Below are 20,398 nucleotides of genomic sequence, written 5' to 3' on the forward strand. Positions count from 1 at the left end.
TGTGAGAGGGAGTTGAGCTGGTTTAGGACTTTACACCTTGATGATTTTTATATATGACAGCAGTATCAGTCATTGTCCCTTCCCTGTAAGGGATTTTGCTTAATGTAAGAAACATAAGTTTTAAAATCAGCCATTCAGATTTAACATTATGCATTAGTGTCCTCTAGTGGTCACTTCAGGTACTAACAGTCAAAAGATCACTCTTACAGAAATAAAAACACACTCTTATATTTTTTTTTATTATATCAAAATACAAAAAAGTTTTACGGGGTTATTACATGGACCAAAGCGTTGAAAAATGTCAACCTAATAGAGCTTGCCAAAATGTGCATATCTGGGCATCTGGTGATGTAAACAATGCAAATTGAACGGCTCCACTAATACATAACTTCAGTTGGGCTGTTAAAGACAGCACAAGCGCACACTCACACACACACATATTTAACACTCCATATGTTTCATTCCCAGATCTGTTATTGACGTAACTCTCGATGGACAATTCATTTGTCAGGATAGCATATTATTTTTGATTGGGGTCTTATTCTAGAGCAAGACTTAATAAATGTAAGAAAAAAAAAGAAAAAAAAATTAAACAAATAGAATAAAAATAACAATGGGATTTCCTTTATTCTCTAAAAATGCCATTGCTTACTGCAGGGTTGTTCCCTTTTAATATCAAGATGCTGAATCAAAGTGTCCAGCTGAGTTATTGTGGAGGTCAATGTCATACTACAGAAGTTGGTAGTACAGATACGAAACATCTTTAACATTTACTCCTAGCAGCATGAAGACACACCAGGCACCATATCTTAACATCTGAGTATGTGGAGACACCGAATGCCCATGAAAAATACCATGAAGTAGGCCTACTAATCAAAGACGAGAAGATAAGAGGCACACCGCACCTTGTTTTATAATCAGAGTTGTAGCAATTTGTTAGAGAATTCCTTAGCAGTGGCAGAAGAATCAAACAATACATCATAATAATATTGTACATAAGGCTTTGGTACAGCACCATACTGTTTTAAGAATAATACCTGAAATAAATGAGATTACTTAACAAAAGAATCAGTCAATCAAATAAATCTGTCAAATTTATCATCTTTTTCTTAACATAAGAACAGTCTCTTATACATTTGCATGTAGGGTAATCGAGATGGAAAACATGTTTGCCCAGAACACATCATTCAGATAATATAATCTCTAAACAATGTACAACACAAATTCAAAAGCAGTTAAAAAGCACAAAAATGCAATTTGAAATATGCTTCCAATAAGCTCTAAGTATGAGGTTTAATGTTAAAACAGTCATAAATTAGTGCATAATGCAGTATTACATTCTAAGTTTTCAGTGCTGGTTAATATGAACAGCAAAAGAATCAAGAACAAAAAGATGTACATTATCTGAAACGAGACAGACAGGTCCGAACGAGTGAAATATCTTGATTATGTAAGGTTAGTTCTGTTCAATCAAAAAAAAAAAAAAAGAAAAGAAATGGAAATAAAGTTTCACGAAGCACCATAAGAAGTAAGCACAAAACTGAATACAGGCAATCAAAGAGTTGATATGACACTTCCTGCAAATGAGCCCTCTTACAGAAGCAAAAAGGGGGCGTGTCTACCTGTACAGTAGGCTATCATATTCAACAAGAGAAACGTTTCAGTCGGGTTCTCCCTACAAAGACCACTGAGGAGCTGAATAAAATGCCGTCAATCACCATCCACAGATATACAGCGACACTGCACCTGCATCTTAAATCAGCGTGGCAGCTTTATTCGAGGATGCATCGCTCCACCGTGTCCATGAAAAACACTATAAAACAGAAATGCCGCCGCTTGACGCATCTGACCTCCACCTGCTTGAGTTGCCAGGTATTTCCATGCTAAATGAAAAATGTACTATCATACCGTGGGTACATTTCATGGATTATACATTTGATATGCTGCCTCCACGAGACTGGCAAGTTCGTCTTTATAAACCCTTCTAAATACGCAGGTTTTTATTCATGGTGACAGCGAACGTTCACGCGATAACGTAAGCACATACTTAATGTCAAAGCCGATCCTTATTGAACACCTTTAACGGTTTCCATACTGAAAGATAGTGAGCGCACAGGACCTGCCCTGTGAGAGAGGTTTTATTGCTTGCGGCCCTACTCACCAGAAGAACTTGACAACGGAAATCACGACGGAGCTAGTTTAGTTAAAGACAGAGGACTGTGCGTGAGTTTGTGTGTTAACCTCTGAACCACAGCACCACGAGTTCAAAAAGACATAGCACCAAGTCATAATGTGTACAATGTGCCTACATCCTTGCACGTTATATTTCTAGATCATGTAAACATTATGTGGTTGTTGTAGGACTTATTAGCAACGAGTTCTTGACTGAACTTGACAAAACACGTAGCGAAAAAACAGTTAAGTCTAACTTTAACACTTTTCTTCCGACAGCTAAAGGCAGGTATTCAAGAATATCTAAAAAAATGAACACTGCCCTCTCCTCTCAGAGACTACACGATTAAAGCAGCCTTGTGAATTGCACCAACATGGAAAAGCTACACTGTAAAAAAGAAAACAAGTTGCTGCCTTAAATTTTTAAGTACAATCAACTTAGACGTTTAAGTCATTTCAACTTAAATTACATAAAAAAGTGAGTTGAAAATTGCTTAACTTATTTTGACGAGTTAAAGCAATGTAAAAACAGGGTGAATTCAGGTTGACTGGGACCATTTTTCCAAGTCATCTCAATGGCAAAAAGTGTCCCAATCACCCTGAACTTTACTTTGTTGTTATGTTGTCATAACTTATTGATCATATCATTTTTTACAGTGTAGTAATGATGAAGACAGACATAGAAATAAGCAACAGACCTAATACTGAATAGCTCAAATATACTGCAGTGAGATGTTTGAGCATTCGTTTTCATGTCGAGTAAAATAGTTGTATTAAAAGAAAGAGAAAGAAAAGACAAAGTAAACCCTCCGGGCACTTAAGTCAAATCTTTTAAACTCAAAAAGGCTACTACGAATCTCTATACAAAGAAATTCATCCCAGCGTTTCCTGCTTGTATATTCAGCCTTATTCAAGTACTGCATGAGATTTCATTCAGTTTCCTCATTATTAAATTCCATTCACAGAAGAAGATTCATTTTGGAGTAATCGCATTGGCGCGTAAACGAGCTAAAAGAGAGAAAACATCACACTGAAAATATTCAGATAAATCTGATCTTCTAAGAGCAAATCATACATTCACCATCGGTTAAACTAAACTAGCATATGCTCAATTAGCTTTCACTGTACTGTAGGTAGCAAATCAGCAGCTGTTAGTGAACTCTAGAGACAATAAACATCCTTCTAAACTCATCATTAATTCAAATAACAAACATTGCTATGTCATCAGATGAGTCGTGATGGATGACAGATAGTAAAGATTACAATACAATTACTGAAATTGTTTTCAAAAAGAGTCAAGCTACTTTTGAAGGTTCACTTTTGTAGGTAGAAAGTAACCCAAGAACATCTTCTTCTTTTTTTTTTTTCACTGATCAGAGTAAGGACTATTTCACTTTTCTATTTTATATTGATGTCTTCATTAGTCTGCACAATATCTACTGTACTGTGTCCAAAGCAACATATAACAAATTATTTACTTCAAGGAAGTGACGGAAAGATTAATAATGCATTTCACCACTTCTAACTATATTTGTGCAAGACAAGGACCAAGTAATTGTACTTCAGTTTAAATATTACATTTCCACTTATGTCATCTGAACATGTCAAAAAGCATATTTCTAAAATTGAACATGTACCTGAATATTTTTTTTTAGCAGGGGGCTATTATTAATCTACCTCCAACCACAGATAAAAAGTTACTTAAAGCTGTCCAATTATTATTTTATTTTTTTCAAAAATAATGTAAATTGTTAAAAAAAATAATTAAGAAAGCATGTTTTCAGTTTCACCTGCCTTTGCATGGAATAAAAAAGTGTGAATATCTGTTTAAATATTGCAGGACAAGTCTAGTACTGCAGCCATTCTTTTCAAGCTTACAATTTCAATGATATTCTGTGCTTTATATTTTATGTTTAATATGTTATAAACCAATTAAAAGAAAATTCATTTCTGGGTTTACATTATTCCCTCATGATCTGTCAAGCTTTGCCACAAACAGACAACATGTCATCCAAAATGAAATATGCTAGCTTGCACAAAATATGGTAGAAGTGCTGAAATATGTTCCAGATTATTTATTCCTTTTCTTTATTTTTCTCTCTTTTGAGGTATATTTTGTAGAAGGAAGAAAAGAAACCCTGTAGTAACTATCACGTCTTGAGAGACATATTTGTACAGAGCATTTAACTCTCTATCCTTCACAATATACACAGTTCTGACGACGTTATGATTTTTCCTAGCATGTAATGGAATGCTATTTTTTTCTTTTTATTATCAAAAGAAAAGCTTTTGTCCTGTCCCAGTTTTCTGTTTCTTCTAAAAGAGCACCCCTGTATGTTTTTCCTTAGTGTAAATTTACAGAAAATACAGATATGTGTAGTATATTGTGCCAACCGAAGAACATAATAAATTGTATCTAGTTTAGACTGATTACAAAACAGTACTGAGAGCTTGTCCATTATACGTTTTTGCTAATGGACAAGAAGACGATCCGCCCCACAGGATAAGTTTTAGTGAGTTTTTTGGGGGGGGGGGGGGCTCTCAGAGCAGAGAACCATAGTTTGAGGGGGCAGGGTCCATACTGGCCAGCAGGGATTTTCTGTCTTCTCTGGGGTGAAGCCAGCGCAGCAGAGAGGACAGATGGAGACAGGGGGACTTTCTAAGTGTACTTTTCCACTTTTTCTTTGAGGGAGAGCTGAGATGTTCTCTTTGCTCAGAGGCCTGAGATGCATGCGGCTGCTGGGTCTGAGAGGTGGACACATCTGAAGACAGCAGAGCAGATGAGACACAGCAACAGAAAAGATTTTTACATTTTCAGAAGAAAATGTGAGAGTTGCCTGTGCATGCAAACCTCGCTGCCACGATGTTAAGGTGTCAGGGCTGATAACATGTCCATTTCTCCCAGTATGTAATGTACGGGTGAAACTGACCTGTCCTTTTCTTGAATCTGGAGTTGTTGTTCTTGTTGGCTGATGATTTCTTGGCTTTATTAATACAATAATATATCAGTGCTTCAAAGCTCTCAGACCCTGCAGGGACTCTCACTGCACCTAAATGCTCCCTGTGAGAGACAAACACAATTATGCATTACTTCACACCGCCACCAGGGTGCACTATACGCTTTGACGAACTACGCCTGATCAAACTGAGATTTAGCCTTTGGCTGCCCAAAGCCAAATGCGCTGTTAAAGCCTTCATGACAAAAGTACCATTCATCAACATCATGTACTGTGCAATTTAGCAATTGATCAACTTATGGCGAATTGCAAGAAAAGCCTTGTTAGATATTATTTTGAAAATACTGTTTATCATTGGAATTTTTTGCCACTTTTCATTGGTCATCAGCATAAATATTAAATATCAAATCACATTTCTTTTTTGAAAAACAAAAACTCTTCTTCATTAGATGGGTATCTGCAAATTAAAAGCACATTGTATTAGTTCAGTTAGTCTGGTGAGTTGAATTTAGCATTTCCCCTCCCCCACTCATTTACTACAGAATACACCTAAATTAACATGAATAAACCTTTTACCTCATGTTGTACACTGCTGCCATGCTGCCAGCACTGTCCAATCAAATTACAATTAGCCAAAATCTCCTGTTTCCCAGTAAGCTCACTGGTTTCCTATTAAACTGACCACAGGGGTCACATTTCCTGTAAAGTGTTGTCTTTTATCGCACATGCCATTCCTCTATCATGGCAGAGATCATGACACTCAAACGTCCATACTGAAGAGTCAGGCAACAACTCATGGGTTCACAAGGCACAGAAACACAAAGCGTTTACAGACAGTCTCCCCTGCTGCTGAGGCTGTGGAAAGAGAAAGTGAAAGTGATTAATAGAGGGGGAGGTAGACATGATTGAGCACTAAAGTTCGCCACATCAAACACACTCTGGTTACCATGAATACACTGTACAGTGGCTTCACCATGCTGACAGGAGAAGAGATGGCAGGGAGGGGAGAATGGCCAGTAAAGAACAGTCACATAAAAGAAAGGAACCAAACCACTAGGACGACAAAATGTGATAAGAAATTTTAGTTTGAGAACTGCTGTTACTGATTTGGCATCGAGAAAGAGTATTTAGAAAAGGCATGCATGATATTTTTGTACATGGAAACACATTTTTAAAGGGGAATATCCAAGTGTGCCTCTCAAAGGGCGCAAGTGCAACATTTCCTGGAGAAAAAGAAAAGTAATGATCACAGAGATGCTTTGAAAAGCAGTGCTGAAAAAGGCTAAAAAAAATGGCATTGTTTATATACCAGCAATAAAAAAAATCAGGATATTTACCAAAAAAGATAGTGAATAATTGTTATCATGTAATGAAAAAAATCTTCTAAAAAAGTCATTCCCCTTTAAATGAGAATGATTTAAGATCCCCGCCTGCAAACCCCTCCCCTTTCAGACATGGATTCGACCCTTACCTATTGTGGTGTAGAAGACCTGGTCACAACAATGCTGCCCAGATAGCTGAGATCAATCAAAAACAGAGAGGGTAAGACTACCAGTGTCTCCAGAGAAAAGCGCCGTCTCTACTCTATTATGAGGATGAGTGTTGCAAGAGATGAGAGCACACTCATCCCTGGCAACAAAGGCCGCCTAAGAAGGCCACCGTGATGGTCAAAGCCCTGAGTTAGAGGAAGTGAGAGAAATGGAAGGAAATGAGTTGGAGAGGGTGAGTGATGTGATCAGCCCACAAAAGAGGACAAAGAAGGAAGAGCCATGGGATCATCATGGATGCACTAGAAAATCCTTAACCATGAGAAATGTTAAACACTACAATAATTTCTTATATCAAGATTACACTGTTTAAAGGTTAAAGGAGAATAAGATTTGAAGAAAATAAAAAATGAATGGAAATTTATCCTGTGAACCCAATAAGGAGTTATACTGGAGGACATGGACATTTGTGCATATGTAAATAGTTTATAGTAAGATGTACATGTAAAAATATTTTTTATCAAAAAACGCAAAAGCATGGTAGCTTTGCTTTTGCGGCACAGATGATGAATAACAAACTCCTTTGTCATTTTGGAGCCTCCAATGGTACGGTTCACCTACCCTGGAGAGGGTTCTGAGGGGAGCATCTCCTCATCTGTCCTTCTCTGAGATGGCATCTGGCCGAAAGCATCACTGCTCTCCGTGGGGGGTGAAGGGGACTGGGAGGGGTAGCTGGCCGCGGCTGTGGCAAAGGCCATGTGGGCACGATAGCTGAGGCTGGGCCGCTGGCCACTCTGGCTTTGGGTAGGTGAAGTGGCAGGGGAAGAGGAGAGAGACCTTCGGGAAAAGGAGACACTGGCAGGGTGACGGGCACTCTCTGGCATTTCTTGAGAGCGGGAAGACCGCAGGATGCTGGGACGGGGAGGAGGGCGGACGAGAATGTCTGGAGAGCCGGCGTGTGAGCTGGGAGGGGTCTGGGTCAGTGGGGAGAGTCGTGACGGCTGCAGGACCACCTGCTGCAGGCCGAGATCCATCCTTCGTGCTGCCCTGGGGCTCAGCCAAGGCTGGGCCTCGGACCTCCAGCCGTCCGAGCTCTCACTGTGCAGTGTGCTTGGGCTCCCCATGCGAGCCGTGGCGCCTAAGTAAGGCAACACTGGTACGCCCATACCGTGGGCAGTGTGTCTCAACTGCCCCAGAGTCTGGGCCTGTTGCATAGTTATATGCTTGGCTGAAGGGCCCTGAGGCGGGAACCTGCCGGGAGATCTGCTCAGTTGGGCTCTAGGGGCCTCCAGCTGGAGGAAAGCAGAGCTTGAAGGGAGCTGAGAGGTGGTGCTAAGAGTGCGACTATGGGAGGGGTATGGCGGGGGCTCGGGGAGGTCCCGGTGGAGATATGAGGAATGACGTGGTGGAAGAGTGAGACGGGGACCCTCCTGACCCAGAAAGGGGAAGTCAGGAGGCTGCCAGATCTCGGTTGAGCGAGAGGAGGGAGGGCTATGCACCAGTGGGAGGGCGTGGCCGGAGGCACCGTACTGATGGATCCTCAGCTCCTCCCTCTCCTCTGGGATGGTGGGATGGCGAAACGGCCCCTCGGGGGGGTATGAAGGTGAGGAGGACATGGCAGAGCTACGTGGACTAACATCAGGCATGTAAAACGGAGGGTGAAGCTCCACCTCAGCACCACTACCTAGATAGCCATAGAAGGGGCCTGGAGGGAAGACCCTGTGAAAATGGGAGACCCGGCTCTGCCCTGTGGCCTGAAGCCGACTACCCTCCGAGATGCTCATACCTTCCATGGGTCTCTGGAACCGGGGGCTGTAGGCTGGGGGCTGCATGTAGGACTCCTGGCTGGAGGACACAGGGGATATCTGGGGCCTGAGGGTGGCCATGACTGGGGGTAGGGGCCCTGGGTCATCGTTCTCCTCATCTGATTGGCGGAACTCAGGATACAAGTCTGATTCCTCCACAAAGGGAAAACCCTCAATGCGTCTGGGCTTGAGGGACGTGTCGATGCCACTGGGGTCCATGATGAATCTTCCATCCGGTCCACGGCTGATCAGCTCGATGGGCGTGGTAACCTCAGACTCATGCTTGGACACGCTGTACTTCTTACTGGTTATTGCTCTCTTGGTTTTCTTATAGAGGGAAAGCTCTTTCTCTTTCCTGGGGCTTGGCAACTTCTTAACGTATAGACTGTGGCCACCCACGCTGGCCAGAGATGGGGGCCGGGAGGAAGCAATGCTCTCAGGACTGATCTTCCCAGAGGACAGCCTATCAATCAAAAAAGACATGGGGCTTAGGGCCGAGCCCTGTGGAATACCAGAACTTAAAATCAGCACTATCAAAGCAAGAACCACTCCATATTTAGACATGTGAAATATAATCAAAAGGAAATGGCATGATATTACACATTCTAAATGAAAAAAAGAGAAATTAGCCTTTATCCATGCAGCTGTTTATATTGATTACATTAAACATTGACCTTTATTTATTGGCCATCTTGTCTAATAAAACTGAAAGACGATGTCAGGATGAGACATAATGGAGAACAACAGAATGGGGACAGGACACAGAAACACATACATTTATACAGGCACCAGTGGGCCAACAAAATATCAGCTAAACTATATCTTCACCCAACTCTTCAATAATAATCCATCTTCCTGACTTTAAACGGTCAAACAAGTGTCAAAATTAGGAGCAGCTGTGGGCTGAAGTTGTCTATTCCCCCACAGAAGCATTTTAGCTCTGCACCACTAACTGAAAACATGCAGCTACGGCAGACAGGCGCATGTTAGCGCCTGCTGCAGAGAGAGATACAGGTGCAAGCACTCACTGAGGGCTGGTAGATGGGGGCCTGTAGCTGCTCCTGTCTGGCTCTTCCCAGTAGGGCTCAATGCCAGGCAAGGGGGTAAGAGGAGGCCTGCGGTGACAAAAACACAACAGAGACGGGGCAGAGTCGGCCGTCAACCAGACTATGGTTCCACACTGCTATGTGGAAATGGGTGGGATGGGAGCATGAGACTGCAGCTCTATTAAGACCACAATGGAATCAGATAAGAGCGTGAATCCCAGTTTCAACTGGGTTGGAGGTGCTACCCTTAATGTTCCCCTTCCTTTATCTCTGGTTAAATGTAAGAGTGACATGCTGCCATGCCTGCACTGATCGATTCAGAGAAGCTGGGGGGTAAGCATCATGTTCATAAATTTGTTCTTGCACTATTGAAAGGTTCTATCACAACCTGACTGGACGGCAAAAAAAAAGAAAAAGAAAAAGCTTGAGAAGATTGTTTGTAATGGTAAATCAATGCATCTCACTGCTGAAAAGCAGGGGTAAGCACAGATGCATTTATAGCAGCCACTTTAGTGACCACTCAAATCCTCCTCCATGCATCCCTCACGTTAACACAGCAGCTGCTAGGGTCAGCTGTTTGATTTCCCAAACTGTACATGCTCTCTCTCTCTTTCTCTCTCTCAAGCCATGTGCCTGGTAGTCAACAGATTTGCAGAAGAGCAAAGTATAATGGATGTTACCATGCACTGATACTTACGGAGATTCAATGCTTTTCCTTGTGTGCGTAATCGATAGTGGAGGATCTAAGGACAAATCACACAATGCCACATCAGCATGACAATATGCTTCATATCTTTATCTCAACCACTGCAATGCTGAAGCTGGTAAAATGTAAAAATTCCACACAAAAAATCCCAAATCCAGTAGTGCAGAAATTATACATTTCAGCTTTAAACCAGGAATGCAACAGAGAGACAGTGTCTTGGAGTTTTGAAGGACTCACCTCGCTTGCGTTTGAGCTTGCGACGATGCTGTTTGTTGACGAAGCACGCAGCAAGCGTGCTGAAGAGGATGGCAGCCGCCAAGAAACAAATGGTGGCCACGATACCGGCCACCACTGGCCTGGCCAGCCCCTCGTCAGAGATCTCTGTGGGAGGGAAGGGGTCTGAGAGAGGAGACAGACTCCGAAACATGAAATTAGGATGGATGAATGCAGCAAGCATGTATTCACAAAGCAGGTTAACGTGATTGTTGACTGTGATTCAGTTAGTGTGCATTACAAAGCAAACTATAGCATAGTGTTAACATAACTGCAGCCTATCAGATTGCCTATTTAGATCGAGAGGGCGCGTGGCTTTCAAATGTTTTAACCCAAGTGGATTTTGAATGCAACTTCCAAAAACAAATCAGTATCTTTAATAATTAAGTTTATTGAGTTAATCTAAAACACTGTGGCAGAAATCAAATCTAAATTGAAAATTTCAGCTTTTAAATTTCAATGTAAATGCATGGTGATCTATTAAAATGTATTAGCTCAATCAGTAAGCAATTTTAGCTTTACATTAGCTTTGTTAAAAAGTGTTTTTTGTTCACATCTTAAATGAGCCAGGATTGCCATGGTTGCCCCCTCCAAAAAAATAGGTGCATGATTACTCTGTATTGCATCTACAGAGCAAAAAAAAGATGAAGAAAAGGAATACAGCACGGCACTAACTACAATGAGCAGCAGGGGGCAGTTGAGCTCAAGGTGGCTAAAGCAATGAATTGGTGCATTTTAACTATGTCCCTTATTCTCACCTGTACTTGACACTCCCACCACATTACTGCTCTCACTGACAAGATCATCCATTACAGCTAGCGCTCGGAATTCATACCAAGAGTCCTGGGAGACAGAGAAACAGGTCAGTGGGTCACAAATCCTGTGAGGCCAACAGGTTGAAGTGTCAGATCTACCAACAGATTTGTAACAAGAACATTTGTAGCAGACTCCACGGTATGTCAGACTGAATTAAAATGACATCCTTTGAGCTTTTCAGCTGAAATGCAATCCCTCACTGCAGCTCTCTCAATAATCACAGAGCTGCTATGCTCTGACACAAACGCATGGAAATCATTCATTTTAACTTAAAATTATATATGTATATATATATTTTTTTTTTTTATATATAATTTTCACATTACAGAAGTAGGGTTTCAAATTGCAAATAACCGTAACTTTAACTCCACCTCTATTATTGATGGGTTACTTAAAGAGTATACATACAAACACACACAGATACTATATTTAAAAAAATAAAAAAATATGTTTTCCTCTGATGTCAAAGCTTAATTTTCAGCTGCCATTATTCCTTTATCACATTATCCTTCAGAAATCATTCTAATATGCTGATTTCTTATTATCAGTGTTGAAAACAGTTGTGTTGCTTAATATTTTTGTGGAAACCATGATACATTTTTTTTAGATTGACGAATAGAAAGTAAAAAAAAAAAAAAACAGCATGTATTAGAAAAAGAAATATTTTGTAACTTTTGTAGAATATTTTGTAAAAATATTAATTAACAAAATCTTACTGATCCCAAACTTTGGAATGTCAGTGTATACTATAAATATACATTTAATTGCATTAAAAAATCTTGAAAAAAGGGATTTACGCGGATATTAGTAGTGACATTAACACAATAAGTGTTACCTGAATGAGGTCTCTTGCTATGATCTCAGTCTCAGTGGCAGGAATCAAGTCATCCAGAACCTCCCACCTTTCTCCCAGACGAAACTCAATGATGTAACGGTCGATTGGTGAAGAGTGATTGGCCGGAGAAAGCCATGTCAACAATACACCCTGCTGTGTCCGGTTGGCTGTGAGGCACCGTGGTGGAGTTAGAAGCACCAGTGGTTCAGGGGTACTTATGGGATACCCTAGGAAAAATAAAAGGAGGTTGTAAGTGCATCTCATGTGGAAGGTCATTCAGAGTTCCATTACACAATACAGTTTGTAATGAAGTGCCGCCCACCTCCTGTAGTCACAGTGACTACCTCACTGAAGGGGCCGGTGCCCAGCTTGTTCTGGGCCAGCACACTGAATTGATAGGCAGTCTTTAACTCCAACCCCTGGACCATCAACCAAGTCTGGGAGCCGGGCACAGGTATGGACAGCCAATCATGTGGCCCTAAATCATTCTTCACCTTCCTATTGGATTATAACAAAGGGTTGCATTAAAAATGCATGTTACCTTTAAATCTGAGTTTAAAAACAAGAACATGTCTTGCATATCACATACAGTATTTCTTGAAATACAGTGAAATGTAAATGAATTGATCTTAAACTGTCCCACTGATTCATTGCATTTGCAATTCATAATTAGTGCTTTAACACAATGGGAAAAAATAGACTAGACTAAGTCACGAGTATATGTAGAAAAAGTGAGGAAGGAACTATATTTAGTGGGGGTTCTGGCATGACTTACACCGGGCCATACCAGACCGAGAACGTCTGTTCAAAGCCTCCGTCATATCCAGGTTCCCAGGAAACGTTAGCGGAGCTTGTGGATGCTGACACGTGGACATTAGTTGGCGCATGTGGACTAGTGCCTGAAATAGGGTCATTTTTAATTAGCAGTGATTTCAACCTTTAAATTCAGAGGTGTAAAGAGTACCAGAAAACCATACTTGAGTAAAAAGTACCTTACAAATGACTCCATTAAAAGTTACAAGTCACCAATTCCAATACAACTTGAGTAAATATCTTAGGCCTGGTTTCACAGACAGGGCTTAGATTAAGCCAGGATAAGGCCTTAGTTCAATTAGGACAATTAAGTAGTATTTAGAGATATGTCAGAGCAAGTTGCTTTCAGTTAAAACAGCTAAACCATGCATTATAGTCTGGGACTAGGCTTAAGCCTTGTCTGTGAAACCAGGGGCAAGAGTATCTGATTATTTTTTTCTCTTATACTATGGTCTTTCTGAATACTCAACTCAGATTGGCTGGAAGGTATACAATAAAACAGTTTAATGCACAGGTACTTCCAAGTTAGTTTAATCACAGTTCTATATTAAGGTGCTGTTTTCATGGAAGCGCACACGCATACGTCACTCGGAGATCATGCTGCGATCATGCACACACAGAAACATTCAGGAGCACAGAAACTTGTTATCAATGCTGCCCGCAACTTTTTTTAATAACATAGCTTCGCTACTGAATCACTACATTATATTTCTCAGCAACTGGGCTAACATCACTGGTCTTGAAGTAATTAAACTCACAGCTTCATTATTAATAAAGAGAGACGCTATACAGACACTGGTAATTCACACACACATCTCTCATCTCTCTCTCTCTCTCTTTCTAATGAATTCAAATAAATGCTATAATTCATTCATTCAAATAAATGTAATCTTACGGACTACTTTACGTCTGATTCAAAGCGGACAGAATGCTAGATCTAACGAGCTGTAACTGATGAAAATAACTTATTTTTACCCTTCAGGTCAAATATTGCACTGCAAACATCAATAACAGCTTTAAATAGTCAATGCTGGCAAATGACCATGGTATAAGCGGGATAATCCACGGCTAGCTGTGCATTAAACAATTTGAATGCACTCCTCTTCACGCCAGGTGAAAATAAGCTAAGTTTATTTTCAAAACTGTTGATGTGTCGAAATAAAACACCTCCATATTGCAAAAGGGCATATGTAAACCAATATCCTTCAAAAAGGTATCTTCAATGTAATGGATAAATAAAATATATGCACAAAACATAGTTCCTTCGATGCCCTGTAGATGGCGATATCGATTCCATGCAAAATGTAACGAGTAATTGCATTACTCATCACAAATCTATTGTAGTAAAGAGTACACATACCTATTTAAAAATGTAGTTACGTAGAGAGTAAGAGTTGCTGATATCTTTGATAGCGAAACTTCAAAGTATTCAACGTTGGTACATTACTTTTCCCCCTCACTGTTTGTGCTATGGATAAATGACACATCAAATCATGTTTTTTGAGCTGAGCTATTTCTTGCTAAATGATTGTACTTAGGACTGGGCTCTTTTGCCTTGGGCCAAGAAGTAACCAACTAAAACATCTTAGCAACCACACAGCAACAGTTTTGTATAGGCAAGCACCTTCTTGTTTTATCTTTAATCTTACTCTCTTTTATGGTAACATTCAGGCAAAAACTCTCAATTATAATAAAAAAAAAAAACATAAAATTATACACTACCGTTTAAATGTTTGGGGTCGGTAAGTTTTTAATGTTTTCTGAAAAAAGTCTATGCATTTATTTGATCAAATATACAGTAAAAACAGTATCAGTGTGAAATATTACTAAAACTTAAAATAAGCATTTAAATTGATTACATTTTAACATATTTATTTTTAAATGTAATTTATTCCTGTAATGGTAAAACTGAATTTTCAGCAGCAATTACGCCAGTCTTCAGTGTCACATAATCAAAAGAGTTCAAATAAAATAAAAAGTTCAAAAGAACAGCATAAGCAAAAGGTCTAAGCCAGGCTGTTTGTCCCAAAACGACTACTTTCCAACATGGATTCAGCTTTGTCAGACACAGCTAGAGAGATTCATGAGGAACTGAAAAACAGGAGATCCATTTGTCTGACCTGAGCCTCCTCTCACTTATGTTTTCTGACCAGACAATAAACAAACTCCAAGCACAGACTGACCCAGGCTGATAATAGCAGCAGAGCGTCGGGCACTGAAGACGATGAAGACTCTGAAGAGGAGAATGGATTCAGGAGTTCCATCACATCTCTTATCGGCACCTAGCAGCTGCGGAGAATCTGTTAATTGCTCCCTCATTAAGCATAATCTTTAGACTGTCATGACACCAGTCCATCACCAAACAAATAAAGTGTGTGTGGGGTTGTGTGCCTGCTGACACATCACTTGTTATCCGAGGGCGAACTCACAGACATGACAGCTGAGTTAAAGCCTACACAAGCTACACTGCCCCCCTACTGTAATGACTCACTTGTGCAGCTTGGCTGGGAATCTCAATGTCCTAGCCTACACTTCCTGTCTGGCAAATGATGACAAATCACATATGTGACGTATTTAGTGTCCTTAAAAAAACTTCAAAATCATAGATAGATAGATAGATAGAGTCATTTACCTATTACAAAAAGGCGTGTGCTGGCAGTGATGCTTGTTACTACGTTGGTGGCAACACATTCCCACTCTCCATGATCCTCTTTGCTCAGAGACATGAATTGCAAGCTACCACTTGATAAGATGTTATGTTTACTTCTGCTGGGCTTCCCGACCTTGACAGAGCACAGAATAATAAAGTGTTTACGAGTGTCTATCCATGGCAAGGGGGAGATATATTACAGGCTACTCAGTGTCCTGGTGGGTCATGGTACCTTTCTCCATACGATGGTTGGAATCTCAGGGTCTCCAGAAGCAGCGCAGGGGATGACCAGCTCTCTCCCCGCCTCCTGACGGTACTCCCCCCCGGGCCTCACGTTGAAGTAAGGGGGGTCCTGGGGTCACATGATGTTGTTCAACACACAAACCTTCAAGGAAAAAGTGATTCCTCCCGTTATGACCCCTTTAATTAAGATGCACTGACTCACCTTTAGCACCAGAGTGGCCGGAGGGGACTGTCCCATGGTACCTAGGACATTGTAAGGCACACAGGTGTAGGTGCCAAGGGAGTCTTCAGTGACCTCTGCCACCCGAATGCTTCCATCTGCCATTTGGCTCCATCCAGGATACTGTGAGAGGAGCAGAGGAGGACAATCAGTGATCTGAAGTGTTGTCAAACAGTCAAGAGTCTCGACATTTCAGACGTCAGAAGTCTACCCATTACAGACCTTCTCGATTCTGAGTGGGTAGCCATCTTTCTCCCATCGGACTGAAATAACTGGAGGGTTGGCATCCACTGGGCACCGAATGATTCCCGGCAACTTTCTTGGGGCGTATATGACAGGTGGCATGTTCACAACACGGGCAGGGTCTGCCGAGAGGATACAGTGAAAATGTTAGTTATGGTACAGCAGAGTAAAAAACATTTGGAAAAAAAAAAATGGAAAAATTGAAAGCCAACATGAAATGGCAATCGCAAATCAATTTACTTGCGTAATGAGGAAAAAAAAATTGTAGGGAAGGACTTTAACTTTTTATCCACTGAGATTTCCCTGGATTGTGAAAAGTGGGTCTTGTCTCTATTTAAAGGTGCAGTCACATAAGCACAATTTCTGCAAATTTTTCGCAGCCAAATAAGGTCCACTGTCTATTGTCAATAGTGTGGCGATGAATGAAGCACCACTCACACAGAAGTCATTTTCAAACCAAGCACCTTTCTTTCACCGGCATAGCCAGGTGAGCAACTTGATAGTGTGGATTCTTATTGAAATGACTGGATTTCGCCCAAGAATATTTGCCTAATGCTAAATGTGGTCCTATGTTTTTTTTTTTAAATAAATCCAATGTTGACTGCAAGATGACTTTAAAATTTTACTACAAATCCAGTTAAAACAGCCATCACAATATGATTCATACAAGTTATAGATATAAAATCTCGAATCTTTACTGCAGTGTTCACAGTGTAAGTGATGTGTCGTATCAGAACATGTAAGTGTTATTTAAAGCCCTTCCTGTGAAGTTCTCTCACCTGCGGCAGCCCTGGGGTGTCGCTGACTGATGTAGCACAACCCCAGCGGCACTGAGAAGCGGGCTGCTAATGAGACAGTCAGCCACTGCTCTGCATATGACACAATATAATGTGCTTTTCCACCACTAATCTCTTCTCTCTTCAAACTGTCGTGCTATATTTCCCCTCGGTTAATTCATTAAGGCCCCCTTGTCACGCCTGCCCTGACCTCTTTTCTGCTGTGATGATAGAGTGGGTCATGGTGATATACAGGGTGGTAAATTGAGAGAGAAAAAAAGCTATCTTTCATATTTATACACCCTTTCCTCCCAGAAAGTTCACATTCAAGACAATACACATTTTCTCTACACACTGCATTTTCGTCCCATTGTAACAATCAATATTGACTTTAGATATTTTTTTCGGAGAGCTCCAGAATCTACAGAACAGGGTTGCTGATTAATAATATGATATATTACAAATTACAATATAATATAATATAATAACCTTATTTAAGGTATACATATATATATATTAAGGTATAAGGTTTTTAACTCTATAGTACTAGAAAAAGAAACAAAGAATGTGCATTAGGTATGTTTTGCTTTTGTATGTTTTAACTAAATTAAGAAGTCAATGTAAATTTTATAGTTATTTATTATATTGTTATATTACAATGCTTTCATATTTTGTGCAGGCAATTATCTTATTTTCAAGCCCCAGCTGAGCCAGGAGTCCTTTCTGTGTGGAGTTTGCATGTTCTCCTTGTGTCAGTGTTGGTTTCCTCCGGGTGCGCTGGTTTCCCCCACACAGTCCAAAGACATGCAGGTTAGGTGTATTAGACAAGCCAAATTGGCAGTAGGAGTGTGTGAGTGTGTCCCAGTACTCTCGTATCTAGGTTGCGTCAGGAACGGCATCCGGTGTAAAACCTGTGCCAAATCCAATGTGTGTGTGCAGGTAATTTCGATGAAGCGAACCCTGCAAATGAGCGGGACTAACGCTAGGAAAATATAATTAGCTTATTTTGCTGTAAATAAAAAAAAGCCTGACAATGCCACTGTTAAATACCTATAAGTATTGTGGTATTCCGCCATTTTTCTCACTGACAACTCATAAAGATTGGGGCTCAAAGAAAATCCTGCACTTCTGAGTGGTATGTTTGAATTGGTGGTGGTTATCATGTGCATTCAACTCGTCAATACAATCTTTCTGACCTGGCTTGAACGCACCATGATGTGCCGTCACAACATGTCTCATCCAATCAGATTTCAGAGTTGGAACTATTTGTTTTATAATAATGAAGTGAAGTTGCTTAAGTGAGAAGTCTTGGCTGTCATGTATAACTGTCATGATTCCAATTTTTCATGATGACCACAGGAAGTAAGGCTCTTCCAATCTGTCTTATCCAGCCAAGAGAGAACGATATAGAGACAGACAGACAGACACAAAGAAGCAGCTCAGACTCTGGGCTTATCCGCCACTTCCTCAAGAGTCCTGGTGCAGATGGAAACAAACTCTCAAACCCTCAAGAGAGAGGCAGCAACTAGAACATCTCAGATGCCTGGCAGCCACCACGGCATCTCAAAGGGTGTAAATAGCTCTGTCCCTCTACGTGACAGACACCAATTACATAAAACCTCAAAGGCACACAAGACATTGACTGAGATTTCAAACGCAGGCCTGGTGCTGCAGGCTGTTTAAGAGGTTGGAGGTGAAACTCACATTGCACGGTCAGGTAAGCTGAAGCAGAGGGGGATATACCCAGGCTGTTGCTAGGGCTGCAGGTGTATTTCCCAGCATCCTCCGGCTTCACTCTGTAGATAATGAGGGTTCCATCAATAAAGATGCGCACACGGAGCTTCAGATCACTGAAGGGAAGAGAAGAGAAATGATCTGTTTGAAAAAATATCATTAAAAGCATTTGTACACAGAGAAGAATTGAAGCTGATATGATGTCTCATTATTATGGAAGCCTGTTTCTGGCTAGAGCACATAATACAGAAGAGGATTCTGAGAAAGTTAAAAAACAAAACAACAACAACAACTTATACCTACTTTTTGTGAAAAATACAAGCCAAATTTATCAAATTTTGATAAAAAGCTGCAACTGTGAGATATGAAGTCACAGTTATGAGAAATAGACACATTTGTAAGAAATAATTATATAATGTAGTTGCAATTATGGGAACTACATACATTTGTGAGACATTAGTTTGCAATTATGAGACAGACACATTTCTGAGATATAATGTCACAATTAAGAAATATAAAGACATTTTTGAGATATAAATATAAGATAAGGCAGAAACAGCATTTCATACATTATACAATTCTAACTAACTGGCATTCAGCTGAATTTTAGCTTCTTAACCTAACTAGCTTTGGTTGATTTTACATTACATTTTATCTTTAACAAACTTTTTTTCCACGCACAATTTTTTTTTAATGAGATCAAATAATATTTGGCAGACCCCCTGCAGTATTGCTTCGGGCCCACTGAAGACTCTTTCTTTATAGATGTGTATGCCTTCAGAAAAAAATGCTTCTGAGCAAATAAAATGTTTCTTTTTGAGGTTTTTTGAGGTGTTTTTACACAGAGTGGTACAGTATGTTGAATGTTCCCGTGAACATCCGTCCGCCCCTCACACTATTCTGGCCTGTTTCCACAGAGAGGAACAGACTACAGCCCTGCGTAGAGAGGTTCAATACGGCCACGCTTGGGGGAGTCAGAACAGCTCCTGGCTCGGCTTCAGATGATCAGCATGTTTTTTTAGGCATGTGATGACACAAGCACAGTGTCACAAGATGTTCCCATCCCGGCATAAAAACCTGCTGTGTGCGCCTCCACTGTGCTAGAATTTGCCTTAATGCAGCTGTAGAGTGCTTGAGATTCAGGGATTCTGGGTCTAAAAATATATGTGGCTCTAATCTAAAACCATATGAATGTGGCAGACACACACAAAGGTTTCAAGACTCTGAGACTTGGCACAGAAGTGAACTCGATCATAACTTTACTTCTTGAAGTAGACGTTGTCTTCCTCCCAGAACCAAGTGTAGGTCAGGTTGCCAGGATACGCCTCTGCTTGGCACGTAAATTGGGCATTCTGGGAAATGTTAACAGTGATGTTCTCAGGTGGTGACACGATGTATGGAGGACCTGGTGGAGGCAAACAGTGACAGGGGTTATAGACAGTAAAACAGGGAAGAACCAATTGTGAGCTATAAAGTTGCAACTAAAAGAAACAAAATTGCACTTGTGAGATATAATATCAAAATTTAGTCTGGCTATCGCCAGACCAAGCTCAATCTTTTAAGATTGAACATTGGTCTGGGGAGTCTGCAATGTATTTCTACTGCACAAGAGGCAGTGATCA

At 40.6% G+C, this 20,398-nt stretch overlaps 1 protein-coding gene across 7 annotated transcripts in view; it reads right to left on the reverse strand.

Moving 5' to 3' along the window:
- Positions 1–220: 220 nt before the first annotated feature.
- Positions 221–20,398, reverse strand: part of igsf9ba (immunoglobulin superfamily, member 9Ba) — a 62,727-nt gene continuing 42,549 nt past the window's right edge. Inside the window, exons 6-21 of one of the 7 annotated variants that reach the window (XM_084418269.1) lie at positions 20,040–20,181; positions 18,747–18,892; positions 16,246–16,388; positions 16,006–16,146; positions 15,793–15,912; positions 15,543–15,693; positions 12,873–12,996; positions 12,420–12,595; positions 12,098–12,324; positions 11,205–11,289; positions 10,411–10,554; positions 10,165–10,210; positions 9,450–9,536; positions 7,238–8,884; positions 5,103–5,233; positions 221–4,934 (exon numbers count right to left, since the gene is read on the reverse strand). In XM_084418269.1, coding sequence (XP_084274395.1) covers positions 4,714–4,934; positions 5,103–5,233; positions 7,238–8,884; positions 9,450–9,536; positions 10,165–10,210; positions 10,411–10,554; positions 11,205–11,289; positions 12,098–12,324; positions 12,420–12,595; positions 12,873–12,996; positions 15,543–15,693; positions 15,793–15,912; positions 16,006–16,146; positions 16,246–16,388; positions 18,747–18,892; positions 20,040–20,181 — 3,731 coding nt within the window. In that variant the 3' untranslated portion in view covers positions 221–4,713. Of the gene's footprint in view, positions 4,935–5,102; positions 6,353–6,600; positions 6,647–7,237; positions 8,885–9,449; positions 9,537–10,164; positions 10,211–10,410; positions 10,573–11,204; positions 11,290–12,097; positions 12,325–12,419; positions 12,596–12,872; positions 12,997–15,542; positions 15,694–15,792; positions 15,913–16,005; positions 16,147–16,245; positions 16,389–18,746; positions 18,893–20,039; positions 20,182–20,398 lie in introns of those variants that run through there. The other 6 variants (XM_084418268.1, XM_084418273.1, XM_084418272.1 and 3 more) reach the window with 6 other exon arrangements.

This window comes from Rutilus rutilus (assembly GCF_951802725.1).
Source record: "Rutilus rutilus genome assembly, chromosome: 9".
NCBI classification, from domain to species: Eukaryota; Metazoa; Chordata; class Actinopteri; order Cypriniformes; family Leuciscidae; genus Rutilus; species Rutilus rutilus.